General features: G+C 34.6%; 1 protein-coding gene across 1 annotated transcript; it reads right to left on the reverse strand.

The window, feature by feature from the left end:
- Positions 1-7,711: 7,711 nt before the first annotated feature.
- LOC110927661 (chloroplast stem-loop binding protein of 41 kDa b, chloroplastic-like) lies at positions 7,712-9,953 on the reverse strand. Its single transcript, XM_035988018.1, has 7 exons — positions 9,932-9,953; positions 9,594-9,648; positions 9,437-9,497; positions 8,531-8,752; positions 8,331-8,447; positions 8,167-8,256; positions 7,712-7,771 (listed from the first exon to the last, which is right to left on the reverse strand). Exons 1-7 carry the CDS (start codon positions 9,951-9,953, stop codon positions 7,712-7,714), a joined length of 627 nt encoding a protein of 208 aa, XP_035843911.1.
- Positions 9,954-12,600: the final 2,647 nt, after the last annotated feature.

The raw sequence follows: 12,600 nt of genomic DNA on the forward strand, positions 1-12,600 counted from the left end.
TCTTTTGGCTCACGTCTAGATATGAGCACTACTTACCACCCGCAGAGCGATGGCTAAACTGAACGCACCATCCAGACTCTGGAAGACATGCTGAGAGCATGCGTCATTGATTTTGGAAACGGGTGGGAACGACACTTACCATTGGTAGAGTTCTCTTATAACAACAGCTACCACACCAGCATTCAGGCAGCACCATTTGAGGCATTGTACGGTCGTAAATTCCGATCACCTCTGTGTTGGGCAGAAGTTGGCGAAAGCCAAATCACTGGCCCGGAACTTGTAGTCGAGATTACGGAAAAGATTGCCCAGATCAGACAACGCATGGTGGCAGCTCGTGACCGTCAGAAAAGCTACGCTGATAAGCGTAGGAAACCGCTAGAATTCCAGGTCGGTGACCGGGTTCTAGTTAAAGTCTCACCCTGGAAGGGGGTGGTTCGTTTTGGTAAACGGGGCAAGCTTAATCCACGATACGTCGGACCATTCGAAATAACCGAAAGGATCGGTAAGGTTGCATACAGATTGAATCTGCCTGAAGAACTGAGTGCAGTGCACAACATTTTCCACGTGTCTAATCTGAAGAAGTGTCTGTCAGATGAAACACTCGTCATTCCTTTCAAGCAGCTAACTTTTGACGATCAGCTGCACTTTACTGAGGAACCGATTGAGATCAGGGATCGAGAAGTCAAAACCCTCAAACGCAGCCAGACACTTATCGTACGAGTTCGTTGGAACTCGCGTCGTGGCCCAAAGTTTACCTGGGAGCGGGAAGACCAAATGAAGCTCAAGTATCCTCAGTTGTTTGCAAACGAAACTCCCAGTACCGAAGCTACAGCGGAATTTCGGGACGAAATTCCAAACTAACGGGGGGATGATGTGACACCCCGTTGAAATACTCTCACACATAACTAGCTTGACAGTGGCGGCTTTAACTTTCGGGATGAAAGTTCTTAAAACTTGGGGATAATGTGACACTTCGGGTTTTCCCGAGCAACTTTCTTACTGTATTAGAATTTTGTGTACGTACACTATTAATGAAGGTTTGCTTGTTATTCTATGCACTATATGATTCTTGGTGTTACTGTGTAATATAAATGTGTATGTATATAATATGAATGTGTGTGTTGGTGAACCGAGACCACTTGGTCTCGAGTGGCCCACATCAGTTAGGCCGCACCCCCTTGAGCCCACTCGGAATCCCTTTAGGGTGCAACACAAAACGGGTATAAAACCCCACCTAAGCAGCCGACATTCCTTCTTTTGGCAAGGATAATCATCATCTTAAATCCCCAAACATTCCCTCACACTCACTCCCACACTCCCCTACTTCCTCTCACTAAAACCCTAGCCACACCATCCTATCATCTTGTCTCGAATCAACTGCAGCAGCTCAAGCTCTTATTTTTAGCTCGCATTCTTAGCTAGGAGGTTCCTTCAGCTGATTTTACACCACTTCCACACCCAAGCACCATCCGGTTAGTGTTCATGACAGCTAGATGACAATGTGCAATAGTGGTGTTTAGTTAACTACATGCTTTGTTTAGATGTCTCCTTGCATGATTTTGTATGATTTAGGGAGAAAGTGGTTAAATGATGTAGATGTTTGTTTAAGGGTAAATAAGAAGAACCGATAATTTGTGAGTTGAATACAAATCTGTTTTGATGCTAGCTATGGGTTGATTGCATGATAATGGGTTATGTTTTGGAAATATTAATGTAATTAGGACATGGTTTCTCAATGAAATAATATAAATGATGATGTGGTACTATGAGTATAAGCTGAGATTGTTTATATGAATGATATCAAATGATTTTTAGGATAAAATGATGTTAGTCATGCCCATACTGATTTAGGGGAATGAAACAGTAATACATGTTAGAGTTGTTTTGTTAGGATGATGAAAACCCTAATGAAGAACAATTTGGGTATGTGATGAACTATATTAATATGCTTAGAACATTTGAAATTTGCTATGAATTGATCTGTTGAAATTGTAATGTGGGATTTGAAACATGTTAATGCAAAATGATTGGATAGTACAAGGAAACATGTCTATGAAATATGATTGGTTAGTACAACAGAGGTTCTAGAAGGCTTCCACCTGTGCACGCATCCGTGGTTGCGAGTCGAGACTCTGGTTGCGACCCGAGACCATATCATGACAACCCGAGACCAGCAGCAAAATTTCAGGGACTCGAGACTGGCACGATCTCGAGTCGAGACCTTCTGATCCACACTCGAGACAGGACTCGAGACCTACATGGTTTCGAGTTAATCATGCACTATTCGAGACCCTCTGGTTGCGGCTCGAGACCTCGTGCTCACGCGTCGAGACCACCTGGTCTCAACTGGGCCGCTTGACTCAGTTATTGGGCCACAATGTATGTTGACATGTTTGGGCTGTGTGTTTAACTGGACTCTGTGCTAACTGCTGTTTAAATGTTAGGACAGGCCCAATAACTTAATGGATAACTGAATGTTGTACATGCCATGTGTTAGGTGCGTGTAAGATATACATGATTTATTTGTACCCAAGCCTGACCAATACTGGTAACCACGTTAGGACGTGGTAACCAGCGTGCGTGACCAAGTAAACTAATCTACCGAGCAACCCAAGGTGAGTTCACAACTTTTAAAGCATGCGTTCCCGGTGGTTGGGAAACGGAACTTAAAATAATGTTATCCCCCTTGTGAGGGATACAAACTTACTTTTCTCCCCTTATGCGGGTCCCTTAGTTAATTACTATTTATATTGGATGCAACGAGCAATACTAAACGAAACTCTATCACTCAAGTCCCTACTTATTAATACCGATTTATCGTCGGGGCCTGACGAATGGGTTATTAGTTGATAGCGCTATTTAGGTCTCACCAGCCTCACACCATGCCCGTGTATGGGATTGGGAGTGAACTAATAGACTCTGGCAAACCGTCAATGATGATAGACATTGACAAACGGGGCACTCTACGGAAACGTACGGTAGCAAGTATTCGGTATTGTACAGGTTAGTAGCTTACTTAATGGGGTAGCTCCCCATGGCATGGTATAAACGAGTTAATTAACTGTTGAAACAAGTTTTTGGAATTAAAAACTGGGCAAACTCGTGAACTTGCCAACATTATGTTGATACCCTACTGCATGTTTTGCAGGTACCCAGTGACTTAGGAGCTTGCAGCTTGGGGATGTGTAGTGGTCGTCTTAACCCGTGTCTTGGGTTCTATAATAAACTTAAACTATGAACCTTGTTGAACTGTTTCACCTATGCTTCCGCTCCTTGCTAAAACTGTTATTGAACTTAAAACTTTTGAACTTTTAACTAGGGTATTCACTCATCTTTATGGTTAGTGAACAATTCTTATTTATAACTAAATGTTCAGTATAATTGGTGGCTGGGTCCTGGTCAGTCACACGCCTCGCGGTAGTACTCTGCATGTGGGTTTGAGGGTGTGACACCAACTGCCATAATGAGTGAGATTATGGGGATTTAGGGTTTGTAGTAATTTTATCACAATTTCTATATTAACCATAAAACACCCTTAACTGTATAACTTTTACACAAAAGCACATAACATCATGCAGTTTGAAGTTAAAACATATAATTCACGTATTTGTCATGCAACGTAAGTTTCGTATTAACCGTCCGTTTATATTAGTTATTCGTGTTAGCCGCGAACGTTCGAGAATTAACTTGTGTGTGTTCCGGTAATTCCTCGAATTACCAATGTAGACTCAACCCTAGTTAAATGCAGTGATATGAATGTATGTCTAACTAACCACAAGTGTTAACCTAAAATTGTGGGTTGTCACATATATAGTCGTTGCAGTCAAACATCATGCTTCAACGATCATCTTTTCATGCGGTGACTCCTCTCGGCTTTTTCATGTTGCCGCGCGGTGAAGGAGTTCACCGCAACCGCCCCGTTCACCCTAAATGATAAAGTTTCTGCGATCTCCAAAACTATGTCATAAGTCCACTGTTTTGCATGCTTTAGAATTTCATATATTTATTTACTATGTTATAGTTTTGTGTGTTACAAGGGTTGAATGATAAAAATTATTTGTTTGCAGAGCACAATAAAGAAAGTAGGTATATCTCATAATCATCGTAAATGCTTGCATTCTTTTCCTAATAGTAATCAATTTATGTCTAACTTGATTCTAAAGTGCTTAACAACTCTTTTCACAATCATTAATTTTTTGGGAAGTTTCTTAACTATTTTTATATCATTAGCCACAAAACATATATGGACATATACACTCTTTAGAATCATTTGTTATACAAATAATATATATGATTTATGATTGTATGAAACATTTGTTTGGCAAATCAAATATGAAAATAAGGATTATATGCATATATTAAAGCTTATGGTAATCGTCGTTAACATTGAATATTAATATATATCTTATACATTTTTTCATCAATCTTTACAAAATAAAACAACATAGTAAACATTAACACAAAATTATAATAACACCTATGAAATGTTTACACACAAAAAGAAAAAAACATGACCCTAAATTAGAGATTTTTTCCAAAGTGGTGTTTAGGGAAAAACTATTTATCATTTTGATGCTTTCTAAAAGCTATTTATCAAAATAGTGTTTTCATTGCTTTTTATTAACTTTTTCATAGTTTCATTTATTCATTGGATTAAAGAAAAAGGCACAATTCCATCATGGTTTCTGTTGGTTCATAGTTTTTACTTTTTATTCAATTAATCCAATATATATATATATATATATATATATATATATATATATATATATACTATTTTCCATCAACACTGTTTTTATCTTTATTTTTTTTCTTTGCAATTCATAATATTTCATTTTCTTTTTCGATTATTATATTTCATTTTCCGGATCAACGTACTGTGACAATTTTTTTTTATTTCATCAAGGGACACATTTTTTAATACATGTATTACATTTTTTTAAATACATGTATTATAAGAATAATTTTTAAAATACGGTAGCATTTTTTTAGCACATGATATAATCTTTATTTTTAATTAATCAACGAAAATAAACAACTAAATTAGTTGTAAAAAATATTTCTTTTTCCATTTAGTGGAAACATATAATAAATACCAACACATTTCCTATTTTTTAAAGAAGGCTTTTAATTTTTTACAACTTCACAACAGAGTTTGATTTTTTTATTGACTCCTTATTAAAAAAATATAATACATGTATTAAAAAATGTGTCCCTTGATGAAATAAAAAAAAATGTCACAGTACGTTGATCCAGAAAATGAAATATAATAATTGAAAAAGAAAATGAAATATTATGAATTGCAAAGAAAAAAAATAAAGATAAAAAATAGTGTTGATGGAAAATAGTATATATATATATATATATATATATATATATATATATATATATATATTGGATTAATTGAATAAAAAGTAAAAAATATGAACCAACGGAAACCAGAAGCGGATTGGGCCTTTTTCTTTAATCCAATAAATAAATGAAACTATGAAAAAGTTAATAAATAGCAATGAAAACACTATTTTGGTAAATAGTTTTTAAAGAACACCAAAATGGTAAATCGTTTTTCCCCTAAATTATACAAAGACTCTAAAAGATAGGGTACACCTTCTATGCATGTTTCCTGTAAACAAATACAAAAATGGTAACATTCCTTTCATAAAATACCCAACATTAAAAGAAAAAAAAAGTTCATAACAACATCTGCTCATACAACAAACTTAACAACTGTTCAAATTTCAACGATACAAAAGTTATGTTGGGTAAGGGTTGGGTTAATTGGCAAACCCATTAGAGTTAAGGTATTTTTTTCCCTTTAAGATCAAGATTTTGAGCCCGCCAAAGATGGATTTAGTGTAATTTAAACCGTTCAGAAAGGTATAATTAAATCAATGTAAAATCAAAAAATATGACAATGAAACATGCATTCATCAAAGGAAACATAATTAGAAAAAACGAACATCACAGAATTTTAACGCTATGAGGGGCTAGCCCAAGTGGTAGAGACACAAGTCTTTTAGAGGAGAGGTACCGGGTTCTAATCCTGGAAAGGGTGTATTTAGGTGTAGAGTTCCACTTAGCCGTTCAAAAAAATATGTAATTGGATAGTTCCAATGTTAACAAAGAAATCTAAAGGTATCTTTTTAACAAGTAATTATCTTTAAACATAATCTCACATATTATGAATTTACATCCAAATTTTAACTCTATTAATTACACACGGGAAATCTAATGTCTTGGCTCCCCATGTACCTATCTTTTGATTTGATTTTATATTCCCATGTTTTCAAAGGGTGATTTTTAAAATATTTGATTTTATATTCCCATGTTTTGAAAAGGTGATTTTTAAAATATTTGATTTTATATTTCCATGTTGTTTCTATAATAAAATGTAGTGTGAATATGAGCAAAAGGTAAATAAGATATTTTTCTTTGTCTAAAATTGGTGGAACATTTTTCCTTCTTGATTATAGCGTCTTTTTTCCTGTAAACCATAAAACCGAAATGGATTTTGTTTTTTAGTGAACAAAAAATATTAGAAGAAATGGTACGCTAGTTTTGAAATGTGAAACAATTTTTACTAGTTTTAATCTAAAGGGCATATAGCTCAATGATACGAAAGTGTTGAAACGATACCTTAAACAAATAAAAAAGCAAAGTTAACCCAATGTAGGTGAAATGTGCCTAAAATACAATGAAACAACTCTGAAAAGAAGCATCGGTCACTTCTATGCCACTAATTTCAATACCAATGAAACTTAGAGACCAAAGACCATGATACTATATATTGTTAACGAAGGTTGATGAATAGTAACTTTATTTTTAAAATAATATATAGTTTTTTATTATTTTTTATTTAATATACTACGTTATCACCTTTGGTGGCAACCCAGGCAGGAAAATTTAAATTACATTAATTATAAGTGTATCAATAAAAGTAATACAAATAAAGTGTTATTAGGTATGAAGTTTTCTTTATAAGTCGTGTACAAAAACATCAAGAAAAAGACAAATAATTTTACATTTACAATTTACTAAAAGTTACATGAGATTAGTCCACTTTTTACTATCGATCTTCGCAATGGCCGTATTTGAAGAGGTAATAAAATTTTAAAATGACTTTAATAATATAATAATCATATCAAAAAATGATATTAGCAGCCAGCTTACAACCAAGAAAAACAATGAGAAATTTTGTTTTTTTTTAGTTTTGGTAATGATAAGCAAAAAATAAAAGTAACACAATCAGCTACCTGTAGGTGTTTTGTCCAACGTAATGACGTATGTTGTCGTATAGGCTATCACTTGGCAATTGTGATTTGTGGTCGACAAATTGTTAACTTGTTACAATTTTGGGTTTGCAAAAGCCTTTTAATCAATGTATCACATATTTGAATGACCCAAATTGTACTTAGGCTTTTGCAAACCCAAATTGTTAACTTGTTACAATTTTTGAATGACTGCAAGCTATACTTTGTTTGAACCATGTGTTCACATATTTGAAAGATAAAAATAAGTTATCTTATATAAAAGTGCATTCGGCAATAAAAGAGACTGTAAGTTTCAGTTACATCAAATTACTTAAAATAAGACGATTTATAAAAATTAATACATTGTTTAGTGAAAAAAATATTAAATCGCTCTAAAAATAGCCTCTCATGTACTTCATTTTCATCTTGTGCAGTCCCTAGAAATTCATACAGTACATGATCTTCTATAACAAAAAAGTTCCCGTCAGAATCGCGCCTCCCATGACGCCAATCATTGGGAAATCCAAGTTTAAAAAAATGAGTTAGTATGCATTAAAAACACTTTGGGTTACTTTTGACTCGCTCAACACTTTTTAGTTAATTTTTTTATTTGTCGTGTTTGATTAGTTTGAGATTAAAATAAACCAAAGTGATTCATAGAAAAGTAACTGGGCTGAAACTGCCACCAAACCTTATAGGACTGGTTGGTCAAACTTGAATTGACCCGTTTATAAGCCCCGGATTATGATGTTGCGAAATAGGGGTGTCCCCTGTCTTCGATGGTGTTTGCAAATTGATTATCGTGTTTCAAATTTTAGAACTTGCCAATGAATGATTAAGTTCGAACAATGTTTATATCTATAACAAAAGTCAAAACACAAGATTGACTTTCTGCACGTATATATAAATTGGTGTTTACCTGGTCCTGGAATGGAAATGCTTTCTTTTTACCGTAATGGAACTCCTTAGGATTATAGTGAATGATCTCGGGCTCAGGGAATCCACCAGCCTGCAAGATTAAATCGTAAAATATCTTGTTATAAATTTTTCGATTAAAACTTCAAAAATTATAACGAAATTTACCTTAGCGCAAGCTCTTGCTAATCCATCGAAAGTAACATATCTATCTCCTAAAATGTTGTACACTTGTTTGCTTGCTTTTTCATTCTCCAAAACTTTTATAAAAGTTGTAGCCAAATCCTCCATTTGGTCAACGTTAACACATCAAGACCGTCTGACTTTTGAAGTCACAAAATAATTATTAGTTTTACACTTTTACTAACCTTTACATGACCGAGTTGGGTTACTTGCAAACCTGATTTGAGAATGGGGATGGGTCGGCCCGCTTTCAACCTATGGAAAAACCACTCTTCGACAGGGTTGTAGTTCAACGGGCCGTAGATATAAACGGGTCTTATAGAAGTGTAGTTGACACCTTTTGACTCTAGTAAGGCCTCGGTCTCGAGATTCCCCTTGTGTCGGCTTTTAGGGTCAACCGCATCAATCTGTAGCATATTCAATTACAACTACTTGGTTATATGGAATAAGATGAGTAAAAGGCTGTTTAAAAAATGTTGAAAAACGGACCTCACGATGTTGTAAAATATCGGATTTAAGGTAAACACCGGCTCTTAGAGCAGTGTATGTACCTATAATTTAGTAAAATATTTAAAAAATATATATATAAATAAAATAGGAAACAAATATAACTTATCATCATCAGTTAATTCTTATGTTGATAACTTACTGTTCTAGATTTGATAGTGCATCTAGTATGGGCTCAACCTCTTCCGCCTCACGCCTTTGGAAATAAATATTAAAAAGTCAAAACTTATAAAAATGGTGTGGAGTGTATTTATATAGAAGCTGTAGCCAAATCCTGCATTTGGTCATATTTGACTCATCAAGACGTTTGACTTTTGAAATCAAACAAAATAATTATTAGTTTTACACTTTTACTAACCTTTACGTGACCGAGTTGGGTTACTTGCAAACCTGAGTTGGGAATGGGGATGAGTCGGCCCGCTTTCAACCTATGGAAAAACCACTCTTCGACAGGGTTGTAGTTCAACGGGTCGTAGATATAAATGGGTCTTATAGAAGTGTAGTTGACACCCTTTGACTCTAGTAAGTCCTCGGTCTCGAGCTTCCCAGTAAAAGGTTGTTTAAAAAATGTTTAAAAAACGGACCTCAAGATGTGGTAAAAGATCGGATTTAAGGTAAACACCGGCTAAAGAGAAGTATATGTACCTATAATTTAGTAAAATATTCAAAAAAAATATAAAAATAAAATAGGAAACAAATATAACTTACCATCGTCAGTTAATTTTTATGGTGATAACTTACTGTTCTAGATTCGGCAGTGCATCTAGTATGGGCTCAATCTCTTCCACCTCACGCCCTTGGAAATAAATATTAAAAGTCAAAACTTATCAAAATGGTGTGGAGCATGTATTATGAAAATTTGACTATTATAACTTATGAAAACTGAAACAATGACCATCATAATGTAAAGATAAAAACTCTAGGATTTTACACAACATTTGTTTTTAATCAGATATATCAACCATGCATTCTAAAACAACTTTTTTCCCGAAAGTGTAATAATAGGTAGAAAATGCTTCAAAAACATCTAGCAATTGTTAATGAAATCAATTTGCGAGTTGCCATAAGCAATTACATACCTCTTGGTCTAACCTTTTCCATATTTTGGACGTATTAGACACCGATCTTGAACATATGGGACACTGGTATCTGGAAGACGAAGAAATTAGCTTCCATAAACTACAATTCTGCACCAGTAGAAAATAGTCATTTTAGAAAAAGTGAAAATTCATAAAAGGATTGTGAAATAACTAATCCTGGTCGATCAACTTCTTGTAGCAATCCAGATGAATGGCATGTCCACAAACCATGATCGTTGTGGCCTTCTTTTCATCATCTTTTCTTGCCCTTCTTGAAACATTCATTCATTTCATCATCTTCTTCAACCAACATCGTCAAGAAAAAAACAATTATAAAAAATAATAACATATTAAAACCTACATTAATGCGATTTTGCATCATATTGATATATGCATTATTTGCGTCACTAATTGGCATGACGTTTTCATATTGCATGTGTCCATTCAACCAAATTTTTGTACTTTACATATAATTATAGGCCAAGTTGACTAAATTATCAACAACCAATATAGCAAATTCAACACCAGGATGTTTCTCAGCAAAAAATAATCTAAAGGTTACACCTTTTAAGTTTTAAAAACACCTTGGTTTAAAAAGTCCATTTGGTACTTTACACATGACTACAGGCCAAATTGACTAAGCTATAAGCAACCAATAAAGAGAATTCAACACCATGATGTTTCTTAGCAAAAACGATCTTAAGATTACACCTTTTAAGTTTTAAAGCGCAATGCAATCTGAGCCGCATCATGTACGTGAGACGCTTGTCTATGTACAACCATATACACTTTATTTACAACCAGTAGTTGCGTCTCTCTCATTTGTTTTACACATCAGCCTACTTAGTACTTATCAAGTAAACCTTTCATAATTTCTTAATCACTTCGGTTGCTTTTACATATAAACCTCCTACTTATCAAGTAAACCCTAATGTTGACCAATTCTGACCCAGAACTACATGAGGCACACCTTTTCCCCTGGGGCGTTTTCCTGAGCACATATTTTCATAATGACACCTTTTATTCAGCCTCTATCTTAGGTTTTAATCAATGTCGTACATGTATTCAGTTAACATAAGTACAATTGCATTCAACTTTGCTAATGAAACATGCAATAAATATCGATAAAGTTACAGTCAAAATCCTCATTCATAACCAAAATAACCTAAAAACAAAAATTCACTTACTTGTTTCCCATTAATAACATGTGTCTCAGCAATAACAGTGTCAACAACCGAAGGATCCGCATACGTAACAAACCCGAAGCCCCTCGGCCGACCGGTCTGTCGATCCTTCATAATAACCGAGTCCATAAGGTCTCCATACTTTCCAAAGTACTTAACAAATGTATCTATACACAATTAAACACATCAAATCAGATACAATAATACAAACAATGGCACTTTTGTAATTACAGAAACACATGCAATTAAACACTAACCTATGGTAGTATCCTTCGCTAAACCACAGATAAAAATATTCCTGTAACAATTCAATGAACAAATTTCAAGTTAATACCATCAATCAATTTAAAAAGAAAAAAGAAAAAAAACTGAAAGCGAAGACGAACCCGGGGCTAGCGCCGTCACCGAAGTCAGGTTGCTTGGAGCCCATTGGAGATGAGTTTTTGCTTTTTAAATCGAAGATTTGTGACAATTTGAGGGGTTTAACGGGAACGATACGAACTGTGAAGAGCTAGGGTTAGGGTTTACTAATGGGATATGAATTTGAATTGACGATGCAGAAAAAGAATTAAATATAAAGGGGGGTTTGAGTATGTGACCGGATTTGTATGTTAACCTACATTAATGCGATTTTGCATCATATTGATGGTTTTCAAGTTTAACTGTTCTCAAATTCAGCTTATAATAGCTTTGGAATCATTGTGGATGAACCATAAGATGAAGAAAGGTTATAAATATACCTGAAAGTTGCGCGTAAAGCCATCATCGGCCATCGGAAATCATTAAAGTAGTCTCACAAGACTACACAACCCCTGCGCTCTCCGGTTGCATGATGTCCAGATTTATCAAATTCAATTGTTGATCCTTTTACATACTTCTAAAATGCAAGACATCCCTGGCCATTTCAGCATTAGTTATACAAAGATGAAAACGAAATATCATCATGTTACGGCCATGACAAGAAAATTATATACAATCTCATTAAGCAGAATACACTATTTGTGTAGCAACAATTAAAAGAGAACATTAAGCATATATTCTAGTAAATTGTGTACCTGCATAAATAGTTCTGCCAAACATGTAAGATGGTTTTCTTCAACGTCCACTGGATTTTTTAATATTTCCATTATATTCAAGTAATTCCTCACAAAATGGAACGAAAAATTATAAAGCCTGAAAGTAAGAACAAAAACCATATGTAAGCTACATAATAAAATCAAAACTGCTCAACAACTATGGACACGCTCCAGGTTGAATTATACAAACTTACTCTCTCAAATGGGCCCGCAAAAATCGCAGTAACAACTATTGTATACACTCCATTCCCACAAGCCAAAGTTGCTCCTATATCAACACTTATTGATACACTACAAATTCGATAAATCACATGCCACAAGCAAACATAACCTCAGATCTGTATGCAACAGCACCTGTTAACAAAGATCAAACTTTCAATTACCTAATTCATCAAACCTAACTCAAAAA

This window comes from Helianthus annuus, chromosome 3 (genome assembly GCF_002127325.2).
Source record: "Helianthus annuus cultivar XRQ/B chromosome 3, HanXRQr2.0-SUNRISE, whole genome shotgun sequence".
Taxonomy (NCBI): Eukaryota; Viridiplantae; Streptophyta; class Magnoliopsida; order Asterales; family Asteraceae; genus Helianthus; species Helianthus annuus.